We start from the raw sequence: 16,657 nt of genomic DNA, 5'->3' as shown, positions 1-16,657 counted from the left end.
GAAACACTTCGCATTGTACGACACATTTCTACCATAATGTATATTATAATGTTCCAATGATATTTCTAATTATTTTAAATACGTAACGTAAGCTAACCTAACCTAATTGAAACTTTAAACGGATTTATTAAATAAATAAAGGTTATTGACTATTTTCTGTACCCATTTTATTTTCGTGTATATTAAATTAAACAAATAAACACTACACATAACGGTGTTTTAGTAAAAGCAAAAATAAATGAACTGAAGTTATCAGACTGCTATATACTCCCCATGTTGGAGACGTTTTCCTTATGAAGTTACATTTTGGCCTCGAATTTAAAGTTTTGCGCGCACCTAGGCCGAAAGAAAAAACCGTTTTTGTTTTTATGAAACCATTATTTATACACAGAAATAGCTATACCCACAATTCCCAAGTGCAATTTATCGCGTCAAAAGACGGGGATGGAAATTAACTTTTATTTGACTCGATTTTCTCATCATTTTAATCAGGAAAACGCCCTCCGATTCTGATAACTTCGGTTCATTTACTTCTGGTAAAAGGACATCGCACTTCTTCTATGGGAAATGACTTAATTTCTACGGATTTATTTCAAATTTAAATATGTTGTTAAGCCTGATCAAAGGACCAAAATTGTACATTGCCAATTTTCCCTAGCTTCTATAGTTTATCCAGTATCAGTGGTCAAAGTTGGACAAAACTTAGTATAGTCTTTTTGTTAAAATATGTATGATAAATGGACACCGTTTCGGAAACCCACAGATTTTCATTTATCACATATATTCCGATATATTTTTTGTTTCTTACTTAATATATTTTCTCTATTAAACCATTTCTTATGGAAAATATTTACAAATAATTCCATGAATTAAAAATAAGTAACGTAGTTTGGATTTAAAAAATATAAAATTTAATAATATGTCAGTCAACCTGAACCTCCGTCGCACGCGAGATTACAACGCCAACCAATATAACGGTCATTTTCTAAACACTTATAGGAGCTAGGGAAAATTAGCCATGGACAATTTTGCCTTCCGCGTACCGTGCCAGGGGGAAACTTGAGCTTGATGCCCACGGATCATCTTAACATAATCATACTCTCTAAGTATGATCATAAGTGTGAAACTTCCTATTCCTATTCTTCACTTACAAGGAGAATACCCGAGGTGTTTATTGCCGATTTTGGTCAAAGTCGGGCGTAATGTACACCTATATGAGAGATGAAATTTCCCAAAAGGAGACGTTGCACTACCCACTCGATTTGCCATGGCAACCGAAAATGTCTTTGATCACTTAAAACAAAAATAAGATTTTTTCCTTATTTTACAAAAACATTGTTACAATTTTACCCAAAAATGATGAAATTTACCTAAATGTGGTACAAATTACCCATTTCGTGATTTTAAATTTTTTTAAAATTTTTCGAGAAAATCAAAACATTTTCTATTGCCATGGCAAATCGAGAGGGTAGTGCAAAGTCTCCTTTTGGGAAATTTCATCTCTCATATAGGTCTGCATTACGACCGACTTTGAACAAAATCTGCCATAAACACCTCGGGTACTCTCCTTGTTAGAGCTATTCACGAAACAGACTGCATTATGGGCTTCGTCGCCATTTTGCGTCCACTCGCTAATGCGTCACACGTAGCCTTTGACAGCGCCTCGCAAGGGGGAGATTTTCTTCTTGTGGTGACGTCACTCCGTTACTAGCTCCCAGTAAAATATTTCCTAAAGTGACTTATGGAACAATATTATAGACTTATGGTATAAATAAACACAGTATTGAATTAAACGGTTTAAACCTCAAGTTTATGTTTCTCGAAATCGACTCGTTGCAGACCTATTACTACTTATTATCCCTATAAATATTAAGTCATAAGAAAAAAAGATGGGTTCGACCCACGTTTGGAAAACGCGTAGGTGGAACGTGTAGACGTAGCTTTATTGAGTGCAGACTGTTTATTTTACACGTTCTTAAACGCCTTCTTAACCCGTCTATTACTTCGAAACGTATTTAATCGAATAAATGGGCTTAAACTAGTCGATCTGATAATTTTCGTTTCTCTTTGCAGTTGTGATTGGAAGTTGGGAGGAATGGTGGACCTACGAAGGGATTTCTGGTAAGGAAAAGCCGCAATTTTTCTCTTTAAAGATCTAGACACCTTTTATTTTGGAAACAGGCTTTTAAGGTGTTAGTGAGGGAGAAATTGAATGGCTTTTAGATGGCACGGAAGACTACGTAGGCAATATTTCAATAGTATTGTGGCGAAGGTGCCAAAGCGTGCGATTAACGCGTCAAATCTCGCACGGAAACAATGGGCTCCTCCTCTCCCCGTTCGTTTGCCTCCGTTGCGAGTGACCTAGAGGCGAAAAAAATACTTCGTTTGATAGTTTGCGCAAAAGGAATTTCTCAATTTTCCAAAATATTTACCAAAATACATTTTTATGAACCTCCTAATTGAAATCTAGGAGCAACAAACGCAAGGAGAACGCAGCTACCCTTTAAACACGTTAACGTAGTGTTGTGTACAAATTTCATTGAACGAGACTTTACGCTGCTCGTTTTACGGGAGGGGGGAAGACAATTTACGAATTTTCCCCTTCCGACGGCAGCAGCTAACCAATGAAAACTGTACGCGAGAAAATGCACGAATTTTTACGGTTTGCGTTCTTCTGGTGTGGGGTGCTGTGTTTTTTGAAATTATTGGACGAAGCGGTAAAATTGATTTTATTTAACCAAGAATATGCGAAGGTGAACGAGGAATATGTTTGTCTCTTGACTCCCGGAGGAAAAAACACGCCCCTACGCATTTCCAATGACAGTAGTAAATGAGAAAATTACTGAAATTTAATAAAACTACACTTATTAGGCTCTCGATAACTCGCTGCAAATTCTATTTTAGCTTAATAAAAATGTATCTTTCCGCAACGGAAACCACGCGCAAACAAAAGAAGAACCGTCAAATTACTCGACAATTTTTTCATCCCATTTTCCAGTATACATCACGCTCCATTTCAGCGCTTCTCTCAATTTCCGTTCTTGAAAATGATATTCAAAGAAAAGGTTACGACTCCCTCCGATCTATAGCGGTGGCTCGAGGTTTGACGCGAGAAGTTGATAACGAGTTTGAATTTCTAAAACGCGGTGTCCGACCCCCCCCCCCCCCCCACCACCATTCCTCAATATCGCCCTAGTAACATTCCAATTTTCAGAAGATGAGGACGTAGAAAAAAAAGAAAAAAATAGTCATGATGGGGTGAGCACGACACAGCAGAGCGAAGACGAAACGAGGAGAAAAACTTCCCTCCCGTCTCTAATATTAGTCTGAATTTTCGAATCGATAATTGGTGGTGCGGGGGGGGGGGGGGCAAACCGCGACCATCCGAAATTCTTCTCGATTACCGCTACAAGTGCCAGCTTATTAGAATCATCAAAGAGGCGCTCTACCCGACGCTCGAGTCGAAGGTGAAGGAGAAGGGTGAAGGTTGCTCTCGCCGCGGTTCGAGGCGACTTCGCGGTGACCCCGAAAGTTCGCTCGGGGGAATGAGATGATTTTAACAGAGTTGCCGTAGTGGCGCAGCCTGGAAATAGGGGTCGATCAAGCCACACTCGCTAATGGAGAAACTAACGTGATTATACTCGGACCTACAGTTCATCACCGGTTTCGAGCCCAGGCTATTTCCGGTTCTTATAAGCTTCGCGCCGTCTCTCCATTGGGAGAGCCGACTAGAGTAGAGTGGAGAGATTGTTAGTCGGACGAACTGGAGCTTTCTCATTATTTCTCGCCGGAAAAGCCGACTAAATTGAGAACCACCGCCCCGGGCGCCAACTCAAAAAGGGGGAAGTTGAATAAAAATGTGATGAGTTCAAAAATAAAAAAGTTGCTCTAGCTTATTTCACCGATTTTCCAAAGCTTGTTAATTTTTTCCAATTTCTAGATGGCCCATTTCGTTGATGCGGTTGAGGTTTTTTTATGCCTCGGTAATTTATTGAGTTACGATATTAATTTACAAGTAATAGTTTTAGCTACTCCCGTCTCACGAAAATTAACATTGAACTGTTAACGATACCGGAAAGCTTTGCAAATATTGACCGAGCGAAAGAATTTTTCTAACCAAAATAACTGACGTAGTTTTAGACGAAGTGCTTTGAAATTTTCAACGTAGACGCGCGAGAAGTGATTACATTTTTGGAACGAATAGGTGCAATGTTTGGTGTAGTCTTGGTGTAAAACCAAATAGGTTTTCAGCAGCTCAATATAAAATTTAAATCCTACTTATTGAGTTACATTTCCTAGCAGGAATCCATACTTCTACTTGGAATGCTTATCGCGGCAGATTTTCGTCTCGATGTGGCTGACGGTTTTTTTGACGTCACTATGTTAACTAAACACACAACAAGAGGGGAGCGCGCTTAAGCCGTCAAAGTGATCCTACCATACGCGATACGGCAAGATAAGCATTCCAAGTAGAGGTATGGATTCCTGTTCCTAGTCATTCGAGATCAAGTAAATTCCAGGAAATCTCTCCTTCTACACTGTTAAAAAAAGGGTGTTTTAATGGTATATTAAGGGTGTAATATCTGTAAAAAACACTCTTTAATGTTAATTTAAACGCCCTAAAGGATTTTTATTGTCCCAAATTAAAAACTTGAAAAGGTGTTAAAAGGGTGTTATATTACCCCGTAAATTGAGTGATTTAACACCTGGTAAGGGTGTAGCTCCCTTAAGGCAGTAGTTTAGTACCCTGAAAGGAGTAGTTAAAAACTTTAAAGGGAGTATTATTGAACCCTTAAGGGAGTATTATAGAACCCTGAAGGGGGTAGTGTAACACCCTGAAGGGAGTCGTTTGGTACCCTAAAAGGAGTGATCTTGTACCCTAGAGGGAGAAGATAATAACCCTGAAGGGAATAGTTTTATACCACAAACTGTTAACAAAGGAACCAAAACGGAGGACATAAGCACCCCAAACAGTGTAAATAAACACCCTAGCAGAAAAACTGCTTTTTAAGGTGTAGAATAACATCCTTTATAAACCTGTTAAGGTTTTAAATATGGGACAAGAAAAAACCCTTAAAGGTTTGAAAATACACCTTTTTTTTAAGAGTGTTATGCCAAAAAAATATTAATATTAATTTTTCCATTTTATTTTAAATAATTTCTTTACTTAAATAGTAAGAACAAATAGATTAACTTGTGACGATCCGAGCGATAAAAGAAGGTCAGGCACTTAGCAGCCTTAACCTTAAATTCAAAGCGGTATTCCACTCCTTCGATGTACAATTCCATTCTCAAGAGAATGGTCGGATTCGGAAAACTGCAATAGCGTAAATAAAATGTAGCGCGACGTTTTCCGGAAGCTTTTAATGTCACCAAATAAAAGTCCGCCTTCGTCCGTATAAACCTTTGACCTATAACGGCCAAGATCCCTTCCGAGACAAGTATACACTCCGAAAGAGATAAGAGAAATCTAGAAGTCCAACGAACGGTGGCGAACCTGAGGACGAGAAAGGAAAAAAATAAATTCTTTTTGAAACTAAATTATTCAGTGGAAATTAACGCGGCGTACCTTATCTCGAAGCTGATTGCCTTCCCTCTTCATTTAAACAACTGGAAACAAGCTCCTCTTAAGAAGGCTGCCGTTTAGAAGATGGAGAATTTAAACGACCATTTACATTAGCAAGGACAAGATTTTGGAGCTGGTTCCGATAAAGTATTTCGAGAAGCGGCAGATAAAAAAGGTGTACGCAGAGACCCAAGTGTAACAACGGCTAATCACCCAACTCCGAGATGACGCCCGAAGATAGCTAATTAAGTTCCTGGAAAAAGGGTTACGAATCATTAAGACAACGCGATGCCCTTTCAAAAGTCAGCCTGGAGCGACGCTCTTTCCCGCTCTACAGTCTCGAACTCTCTAGCATCGTCATCGCGCGCGCCGGGTATGAGTTCTTTAACGAGTGTTTTCGATACGAAAGCCGTGTCAGGAATAGAAAAGTTATTTTGCTAAGCCTAGTTCCTCTCGTAAAGTGGCCACGATAGATGTCAGCGCTTGTAGATGGGCGGTGTTACAGCTCTACGTTTATTGACCATCATTGGCGGGAAATCAACGCGTGGCGAGCGGGGTATCCATCTAAAGCTCACGTTGAAGAGATGTTGAATAAGTTGTTAGTTTTGGGCTCCGCCTAATAATTTGCTTGGCCATACGAACGAAGTAGACAAACAGTCTGAGAAAAATATAAATTAAATTGATATAATACAATCAAGAATGTATTTATTTATATTTAGCAGCCAATGAAATACGGGACTATTCGTTTTATTTTAAGCGGAGGAGCGTATTGGGGGGACCAACGGGTGGATTGAGAGAAAGGCTAAAAACCGTCTCGACATAGACATTCTCCCCAGGTATAAATAAATACATTCTTGATACAATAAAAAGAAAAACTCAATTTGTACATTAAAAATAAGTATGAATATTATATTCGCAATTTTAAATAGGTGAGAGAAGAGTTCTTACAGGATTTTAAATTTTAAAACTCGCTCCCCAAAATACAATTATTTTCCTTTATTAAATTCGAATAAAATTAGGATTTGTTTGATTCCGAAGTAGAGCGGTTGAATTACAAAGTTAAGCGGACTAATTTTTTAAACTGATGATTTTAAAATCGATAGAGAGCGCTAGCTAAACCTTTTTTTCAGTCAAGTGAAATGTTTTTTCTTTAAAAGTTAATAATAATCTTTAATAATCAGCTAGGCTAATACCCAAGGCACCACCTTAGGTCTAAGTCCTCCAGCGACTTTTAAAGCCATTAATTCAGGTGCAACACTTAGCGGTGTAGTTACTTTCCCTGAAAGAGCACAGGGTTTTCGTTGGTGTCGTTCGATAGATATTAGCTTATTTAGAACGTTGAAAGCAATTCACAGTCGTAAGTTATTTCAAACAGTAGTTACAACTAGTTGAAGGGTTGGAAAAACCCATTTGGGGCATGTTAACACGCGATTTATTCCGAGAGACGCGTGTAGATAACTATACTTTTTTCAACATTTATTAGTAAACGTTATTATTAGTCCATTTCGTATTTTTTTGAAGTTTCCCTTCGCAACCTTTGGAGAAAATTGGGTTTTGAGATTTAAAAATTCCTAGCGAAAATTTGGTTAGAAATAATTATAGCAAAATAGTTCTACCGTTGCGCAAATTAGTGTTACCACTTGATAAAACTAATTTATACACATAGGCCTAATTGTATTAGAAAGAATATTAACTTAATCTAATTTGTACCGGTAACCGCTAGAGTACATAAAAACGAATTAATTATCAGATAAATACCGATGGTGCTGATAATTCCCCGTAATAGGTGTACACATTTGTAGCTTTTGAATGTCGTAAACTGATTATAGAATTAGCATTGCCAAAGGCTGTACTCAGTTTCATTTGAGGGTAATCGGTGTACAGAATTTTAGGAAGTGGTTAGCCCTCGATTAATACTGATACCAGTTTGAAACCATGTATAATAGCAACTACGACTCTATCATTGCCACCTGTATTATGAAAAGGCTTTAGTTATCAGAGATGGCCATGAATCTATCCGATTCTTCGAAAAAATGCGTTTTTATTGGCTAAGAAAGCTAAAAATTTAAAATTTCTAAATGATAACGTCATCAGAGAAGCATTGTAATTAGACAACTTTAACTTTATTTAGTTTAAATTTTACATCCCTTGTAAAAACGAATGTTTAGAATTACTTTTATTTATGTTATTGGCCAATTTATAAACGATCCGATGAATAGGAGGGGTACCCATAAGTACCGCCTTTTGATTTCGACGCTAGCGACATCCATTGAAAAAAGAGTATAACTTCACGTCGAGCCGACACTTACTTTAAAACCTTTCGAACGAAAAACAATATTTCTCGATAAAGATAAATTTATAACATTTACGATTATATTATATTATTTTATCTCGGCTCTCTTTTTTAGGAAAAGTCTTTCATTAAAAAGATAAAATACGCTTAAAAATATTGAAACCTTTCTCCGAAAAATGTTACTTTTTTCTTTCAGAGAACGTTATTTACTTTTAATTTCCATCTGTATATTGCCAGCTAATATAATTTATAGCCATAGTTTGCGAATGGAAACTTAAAAATATATTAAATGGACTAATTGTAACGTTCATTTATAATCGTTGGAAAAATTCTAGTTATCCACACGCGTCTCTCGGAATAAATAAATGTTAACATGCTCCAAAATGGGTTTTTCCAACCCTTCAACTAGTTGTAACTATTGTTTGAAATAACTTACGACTGTTAATTGTTTTTAACGTTCTAAATAAGCTAATATCTATCGAACGACCCCAACGAAAACCCTGTGCTCTTTCAGGGAAAGTAACTACACCACTAAGGGTTGCACCTGAATTAATGGCTTTAAAAGTCGCTGGAGGACTTAGACCTAAGGTGGTGCCTAGCTGATTATTAAAGATTATTATTAATTTTTAAAGAAACTACATTTCACTTGAGAGAAAAAGAGGTTTAGCTAGAGCTCTCTATCGATTTTAAAATCATCAGTTGAAAAAATTAGTCCGCCCAACTTTGTAATTCAACCGCTCTACTTCGGAATCAAACGAATCCTAATTTTATTCGAATTTAAAGAAATTGTATTTTAATTATTGTTTGAAACAACGTAGGGCTGTGAATTTTATTCCACGTTCTAAATTCGCTAATATCTATCGAATGACACCAACGTAAACCCTGTGCTCCTTCAGGGAAAGTAACATCGCCGCTAGCGGTCGCAGCTAAAAACGTTTGGTGCTGCATCACTCTCCATTATTTCCTTATTATAAAAATTTACATATTATTTGTAACAGACTATTTTATAGTTTTTGCCAAAATTTGGGATCTTTGAAACACTGCACTGAGAGAAAAAACTGTAGAATTTACAGAAATATTTTACAGCACCCGTTCTGTATTTTTTTAAATGCAGTACAGTACTGTTTAAATTACTATATTCAAGAAATATTTACAGTATAAATTACAGGATATTTCATAGGTATTTAAAATACAGGGGCTTCATCTAGTATTTATCGTTGAATAGTAATATATACATCCATTTTCGGTACATATTACTATTTGTTTATATTAAAAATTAGAGGTTTTTTTCAGATATTTGTAATAGAGGACAGCCATGTAGTTTCTATGGTAGAAATGTTATATATGTATATATTTGTTCAATACATATTACTACGTATTTACAGTAAAAAATGAAGACGATTTAAGGTATTTCAAATACAGGTAGTTCCTGTAGTTATTGTGGTCGAAGTTGAATTGCTACCAAAAAGTAATAATCCATAAAAATGTATTATTTGTTGTAAATCAACTAATATGAAGAAGATATTTTTAGCGACATCTCGTACAAGCCCCAATGTAGTCATATTTTTAATTACCTATCAAATGAAAACAAATTAATGTTTATACATTTAAATGCAAATTCATCGCGTTAGTGTTTATGGTTTGAACTAAGTTTAATACGTGTCTGGATTCCGAGTCAATGAGTTGCATTTATATGTTGTGCACGTGTCTAAGGCTCTTGCTTTGGACTCGAGTTCTGCTGTAGCTTATTGGTATATATTTAGCAAATTTGTTGAATATTTTTTCCAATTAAAGTACCTCATTGGTTAAAAATTAATTACGGAAATGTTTAGTGTACATAAAATTATTTTAAAAAGGGTAGGAAGAACAAATAAAATATATAATATTTCCTGGCTATATTCACGCAGTTTTTAAATGTAAATTCCGTAAAATTTACAGGCGTGTTGGAAATTTTAATTATTATTTCAGTTGTATACAATACAATGATTCTGGTTGAAAATTTTACTATGAGCTATTTATATAAATTACAGGAATCTCAAGTAAAAGATATTTACGAAACTTTCTGTAAAAAATACAGAACATTCCGGGCTACTGTGCGTCCAGGATTTCCATGTAATTTCTACGCAATATTTTTCTCTCAGTGTGTGAGATGGTGCCTTAGGTAACCTTTTGGAAATAAGGTAAAGGGTGGTGATTCGAAAACCAATGAGAAGAGATCCTGTTCTTTTCACAAAATCGCTCGGTAGAGGGTTCCGCGTTCACTATATTTACAAGTCTGAGGCCAATTTGAATAAAACCTGCTCGTGACGTCCGCGAAGGAAATCTGCATCGAGGGTCGGGTCGTAGTCGTCCACCGTGTCCGTGATACCCGCGGCGAAACTAAGCGGGCTGTAGATGGGAGGGGTCAGTGTCACGCATCCGCCAGAGGGGGCTATCTCGAGACTGTCGCGGAGGAGCACGCGCCGCTAATGAATTTCCTCGGCCTTTATCATGGAAATGCGCTCTCCCCGGGCTCGAAGAAGGCGGAAAAGGAACCGACCAGCCTCGAGTCAAGGAGCTCAGGTACGACGCCGCCCTCCCACGCCAAGACCGCCAAGATAAAGCTCGAATGAAACTCGAGACTCGTCATTAATTCCGACCGCTCACGCGCGCCTCGATGGGGGGTCCGAACGCGTCCTACGAATTAACCTTTAAATTATTGGGATTTTAGCGGAAGGAGGACAAATATTTTCAAACTCTCGAATCGGTCGCCCGGTTATATATCGCTTAACCGTTTGCCCCGTAATGGTAACCAGCACAACCCTATAAATATATTACCGTTACGCGAAATTCGTACGCGTTTTCTCCGGTAGGAATTTCAAATAAGTGTAGTCCGGAATTTCAAATGAGTTTGACTAACAATGTCCGATTTGAATTTTAATGAAAGATGTTCGGTTGCTTACTTAATTGTGAGACCGATTCTAAGGACGAACCTCTTGGAAAAGTAAAAATATATTATGGAAATTAAATTAAAGACTATGGACGACTCTTACCGCGCTTTTAATCTCGATACGCTCGTCCTCATTCTTAAAAGCATCCGATATATATATATAAAATAAAGTAAAATAAAATAAATTTACTCGACAACGAATTTTTCTCGTGCACAAGCTTGAAAAGTTTATTATAAAACCGAAACCGCGGTCGAGTTTTATAATAAACTTTCCAAGTTTGTGCGCGAGAAAAATTCGTTGTCGAGTAAATTTATTTTATTTTACTTTATTTTATATATATATTTTGCGCAAGTTACTTGCTAACTCTTAACAAATTGATTACGTTGGTTAAAAAACATTCTATCTGAGGACGTCAAGTTGATTAGAATTTTTCAAAGATTAGAACGATTTCTTTCGTTTCTGATTTTTGTACAAACTTACACTTTGCTTTCGGGAAGTGAATGCTTTCGGGAAAATTTATCAAAATTGGGACTGCATTTATGATATGTCTCGCTATTCTTTTAAGATATGTGGGGATGGTTTCCAGGTAATTTACAACAAAAATTAAGATGGCTGCTCTCTTAAAGCATTCACTTTGAAAATAACTATGTAAATATTAATTTTCTCATAGAATTTTTGGTCTAAAAATTAACACAATTTATACAAGCCAAAAATAGACCAATGGGAGAATTAGAAGCGCATCTTCCAAATACTTTTTCAGGCGATTGGATAATTATCCCATTCGTCTATTTTAGGACTACCAGCGCCTGTAGAAGTGCTCCACCCGCAGCACTCTGGTGTACTAGGAGAAGTACCAAGGATGGACCACGGCTGAGGGTTCCATCCTGTATAAAATATAGGAAGTTTTATAATAATGATTTTCATAAAATACTTCTCCTCTTAAAGGGACACACCGGCGTTTGAATTTAAACAGTTTCACGCGTTGGTTTCCAGAATATGATTGGTCATATCTGCTACCACGTGGTAAATCCGTGCCGAATTTTTTCAAACGCCGGTGGGGCCCTTTAAATGAAGTCACATACGAAAAAGGTTTTCTTGACAAATTTTTCCTCTTCACACGACTGGACCCTGCATTCTATAAAATAGTGAAACACCTACTCATACACCAAAAATTAATTTATGTCTACTAACTGAGAATGACTACATGTTGAGACAATTTTTGGAGATGCTTCCAATCCGCTTCACACGCGTAAAGTAAGCTACTGCCCCTTTAAAAAAAATTAGTGTTGTAAGTATGACCGAGGCCTTTTTTCGGGAAAAATTTCCGTATTTTTCTGAAAAATATAAAAAATGTTTTCATTCCATGACTAGTTTAATATTGTTTGCAAATTTAAATAAAGCGGCATTTTCACCTCATTTTTTCGAATCTAAAAGTAAAACTAAAATTGATTAACAATGTAACACTATTAATGTTTTGTAGTATGTTTACTGTTATTAGACATTTTATATCGATAAAAATTTAAAAAAAAATTTAAACCCCTTAAAAAGTAATTTATGTTTTTATTTTTATTTTCCAATTTGCGGAAAATTTTTCGGAAATTTTTCCGCATTTTAATTTTCCGGAAAATTAACCACACTAAAAAAAATTCACTTAGCCCGGTATTTCAATGGTTCCCCCCTCTCGTGCTGAGGGAAAATTCGACCACTCAACATAGTCCTTCTCAATAAGACCAACAACATTCTTACATATATACTCAATAAGCAAACTAGTATAAAACTATTCCTAACAAAAATCTTTTATTGAACAAGTTTAGTTCGATCGAGCGCTTTGTAAGAATACGTCGGGTTAAGCCAGTTTCTCGGAAGATTTAGTGGATTTCGATTTAATCTCCAGCTCACCCACAGCTCCGTAATTCTTCCCACCCAACATCGTTACCATAATAACGGCGACAACAAGGCGTAAACGAAACCCAGCGTAGATTTCTAAAGGATCATTTTGTCGAAATTACCATAATCTTATTCTAGCTATAGTTTGTATGATATTCGGCTTGTATAATACGGGTGATAACTAAAGCGGTATAGATGAGAACCGAAATGGGTTGGTCTCTTTTCAAAGGCCTAAAAGCGAGGATCTTTTAAGGGATACTTTAAGAGTAACTCAAAACTAGCTTCTTTCGAAACAATGCCGTTGTCGCGTACATCGGGAATTTCGCACGCGCTGACGCCACAATGGAACCCTTTATATCGTACTTATGGTTCCCTCGCGACCAACGACATTTCTGGGACGCGACGAGTTTAACAACGCAACACGTGTTACGTACTTAGGTTGTAGTTACGCGCGCTTCTAGTTTATGGGCGAATGCAAATCGCGCTAACGTCTCTATAGGTGTGTTTCCGCGCGCTAAACTAAAGTCGCCTTCGACTTCGTGGGAGAGCTCCCCCGGGGACCGCCGACAATATGGTAATGGCCCGCTGCTTCTAAAAATCCGCGTCATGGTGACTTCGCGTCTCTACACTGGCGTTTCTGTTTAAAGCCTTTTAGTTAGGCCCGCTATCTAATGGATTTAGCTTGGACCTCGCGCGTGTGATGTCAAGGTATTAGGTTCGTATTGGCGGGCCCGGCAACTGGAAACTAGCTCCGGAGAAGAGCCGGAAACGGGTCGATGCTCGCTTAGCCGTGTCTTTACAACTAAAGGCGTGTGAAATATTATAATCAGGAACATCTATAATTTAGGTACTCGGGTTATGATAGTTCGGCCGAGTTTCGCGTCCAACTAACTTTCGTCAATTCGGTATTAAGAGCGCCTAGGCTTACGGAGTCGAACACGAGCTCGCGTTTGTAACTGAACGTCGCGCGATAGTGCCGGATTACGGAGGAGCCTTTTGGCCCACTGGGACGAGCTTGCGCGCGAAATATATTCCAAAATAGCTCAACCTAGCGCCAGAGAAGAGCCGAACAAATCGGGGAACGACATCGTCCTGATTATAAATTTGAGATCGCCCATTTTATTGGACGTGAAAACTACTTAACGGGAAAATCGTTCGACAGTCCCTAGGCTATTAGCTCAAGATTGATTCCGAAGTACCTAGGCTTACGGATGTCTGAAAAAGTCCAGAACCAGAAGAATTAGTAGACTTTTCAGCGCTTTTAGGTACGGACATTTTTAAAGACCGAATGAACTTGTTCTGATTTATATTCTATTGATTGGAATACCAATAACGCCACAAAGGTACAAAGACCGACATATTTGGGGAAAAATTAATCGTTATTACGCTTTTTGAATAGCTAATAATATTATTACGATTAGAATAAATTATTTATTGTTTATTTTGTTTCGCGTGTCATCGTGTTCTGGTAAACTTACGTTTACATGGAATCTGCTAATCTGATTTAACCAGAAGATAGTGGTAAGCTATACGCAAACACACGTTAGCACTCACCAAAATTCAAGGTCACGCGACTTCAAATTAAAAGAAACGTTTATAGTATGAAATCAACCATAGGCGAAACTATAAAGTTAATTTGCTCTTAGCCAACTTGTTAAAATTGGAAAACAAAATCACGTGACTACCATATCACAGCCAACTTAGATTCGGTAACTCGTGTTCATAGTTGGCCGTGCGACGGTAAAGAAAATATTATTCCTTCCAGATACTGCAGACAGCTAATTAACTTCCACTTATTCAACTATTACAAGATGTTTTAAATAATAATATTAATTAGATAATTTAGATGGATCCATCAAAATTTAAACCGCCATTAGCAAAATAAAATGATTCATAATTCTTAGGATAGATGGCGTTGCCGTTCTCCACAAAGTCACGTGACTACCATCTTTTCAGCCCCCTGAACTTTATAGTTTCACCTATTTTTTACAGCTTAGGCTCATCCGTAAAATATATTACGCGTAAAGAAAGTGAAGACTTTTTGAAACCACATCTCCCTCAATTTACAAAAATTGTGAATTTCCTCCCACAAAACGTCCATTCGCCGTCAGGGGTCAGGCGGCGAAACGTGTTGGCAACTTGACCCCAATAGCCAGGTGTAATATACTAATTACGAGCGAATATGAAATGATGAGTGGAGAAAATGGCTCAAACGAGAACGTGCCTGTCGTTTGTAAAAATGCATTCGCGGGTCCACGGCGAAACGCACTTTCGCGGTGACCAGGGTCGAGCGGGTCCCGCCCCAAATCGTACCGTAAAAGAAGAAAGATAAATATAAAAAAGTGAATTACAAATTTTCGCTAAACGAGGGACACATTCAAATCAATTGACGTGGTAAAGGGGACGCGGCCAGGTAGACATAAGAATGACTCCACATCTGTACCAGCTCGTATTAAGTAATGGGAATGTAATGGGGAAGTAATTCGAGTTATTTCTGGAGTACGGGTTATATTATAATGGTCTCTATGAGAGCACGATCTTTATTACCTCGGCACAACCTTGGGAACGCCAGTTTCACGTTAAATTAGATTAAAGGCGAATTAATGAGGGTTGTCCGTTGTCGTCGTACTTTTTCTTGACCAACTTTGGAAACGGCGTTCTTTTTATACCCCTTTTTGGTCGCTTTGTAGGCAATGTTTGGATAATTATGGCGAGCCGTTGAACATTTTCGCTTCCGCGAAGAAAAACAAGGAAGGTTATTTAATGGGGCGGCGACCCGCTGCGCTAAACAAGCGCTTCTTCGCTCGGGTCAAAGAACGCGGAGATCAAAATGTTTCTTCTGAAGTATTAAATTTGACCATTAGGCCTGTAGTGAGTAATTACACCGACGCATCTCGTATTTCGCGACTAAGTTTTTAGTTCGAAATATGAGGAGTTATAGGACGCTTAAATAATTAATTTGCTTAATTAATCAACGGGTGTATAATAATTTAGTTTCAATATTATCTGTTGCACTGAACGGAAGTAGTCCTTGGCGTCATAATGTTGCAATGACGTCATAAATACCTCCTTTTTGGCGTATCTTTTGTCGTGAAAATTAACGTTAAACCAGTTAACATTTCAAAGTAGTGAATTTCAAAGTTTATGGTGTGGATAATGAAACTAATTTTCACTAAACAAAAACGCCATGCCGCCGAACGCAGCGACTAAAAATCTTCGTTAGGCCTAACGGCTGGTTTTCACTAGGACAAAACCGTCGCGATGGCCAGTATTGACCATAGATACGCTGGACACGGGCCTGTGGAAAGAGCACGGAAGAGAGAGCTAGCAGAAGACCGATTTTTTTCTGGATGCGCTAACTAATAGTGCCATCTATCGGTGAAAAAATTAGTATTTCGAGAAAAGAACGCGGTATATTAGGCCTAATAATGTTGATTGCGTTTTGCAATGCCAAATTATAAATTGGTAAAAATTCTGTATTATATCAATGCCAAAATTTCTCATTAAGTTGCAAAACTGTGTCATTTCATCGATATTATGTGTATAATTAGATGTATGCTTATTATTGATTTAAACTGTAATAGATTTCCTCTAAAAAACATGAAAACTGTAGTCCATCTAAAACTGATTTCATTTGTAGTGATCACTTTAAAGAAAGTGGCAAACGAGTTAGAAATGACGAACGGTGCCTTATAAAGAAAACAATTCCTCTGGAAGGTTTTGTAAAATACCACGCAATTGATCAGGTATTGAAATAACAATTTATTATTTTACGTAAAGAAATTACATTCAGTTGACACACCAAACGAAACTGGTGTATGTGTATGTCTAAGAATGGTGTAATCATTTTGAAGCGAAATATTATCTAGTCTTCGAGGGGTCTAGACCCTAATTGGGGAAACGAAGATACATTCCACTTCATCCACGTTCTAAAGAATAGGAATTTCACCAACGTATTTGCACGTTAACTAACTAACTAAC

General features: G+C 37.5%; 1 protein-coding gene across 1 annotated transcript in view; it reads left to right on the top strand.

Annotated features, from left to right (window-relative positions):
- The window catches only part of CARPB (Carbonic anhydrase-related protein B), a 150,993-nt gene that overhangs the window by 45,025 nt on the left and 89,311 nt on the right, over positions 1-16,657 (top strand). The window contains exon 2 of the mRNA XM_090171781.1: positions 2,074-2,121. Coding sequence (XP_090027907.1) covers positions 2,074-2,121 — 48 coding nt within the window. The remainder of the gene's footprint in view (positions 1-2,073; positions 2,122-16,657) is intronic.

Source organism: Leiobunum rupestre, chromosome 4, assembly GCF_980474605.1.
Source record: "Leiobunum rupestre chromosome 4, qqLeiRupe1.1.hap1, whole genome shotgun sequence".
NCBI classification, from domain to species: domain Eukaryota; kingdom Metazoa; phylum Arthropoda; class Arachnida; order Opiliones; family Sclerosomatidae; genus Leiobunum; species Leiobunum rupestre.
Note: the sequence above shows the minus strand (reverse complement) of the source record. Positions and strands in the feature narration are given on the sequence as shown.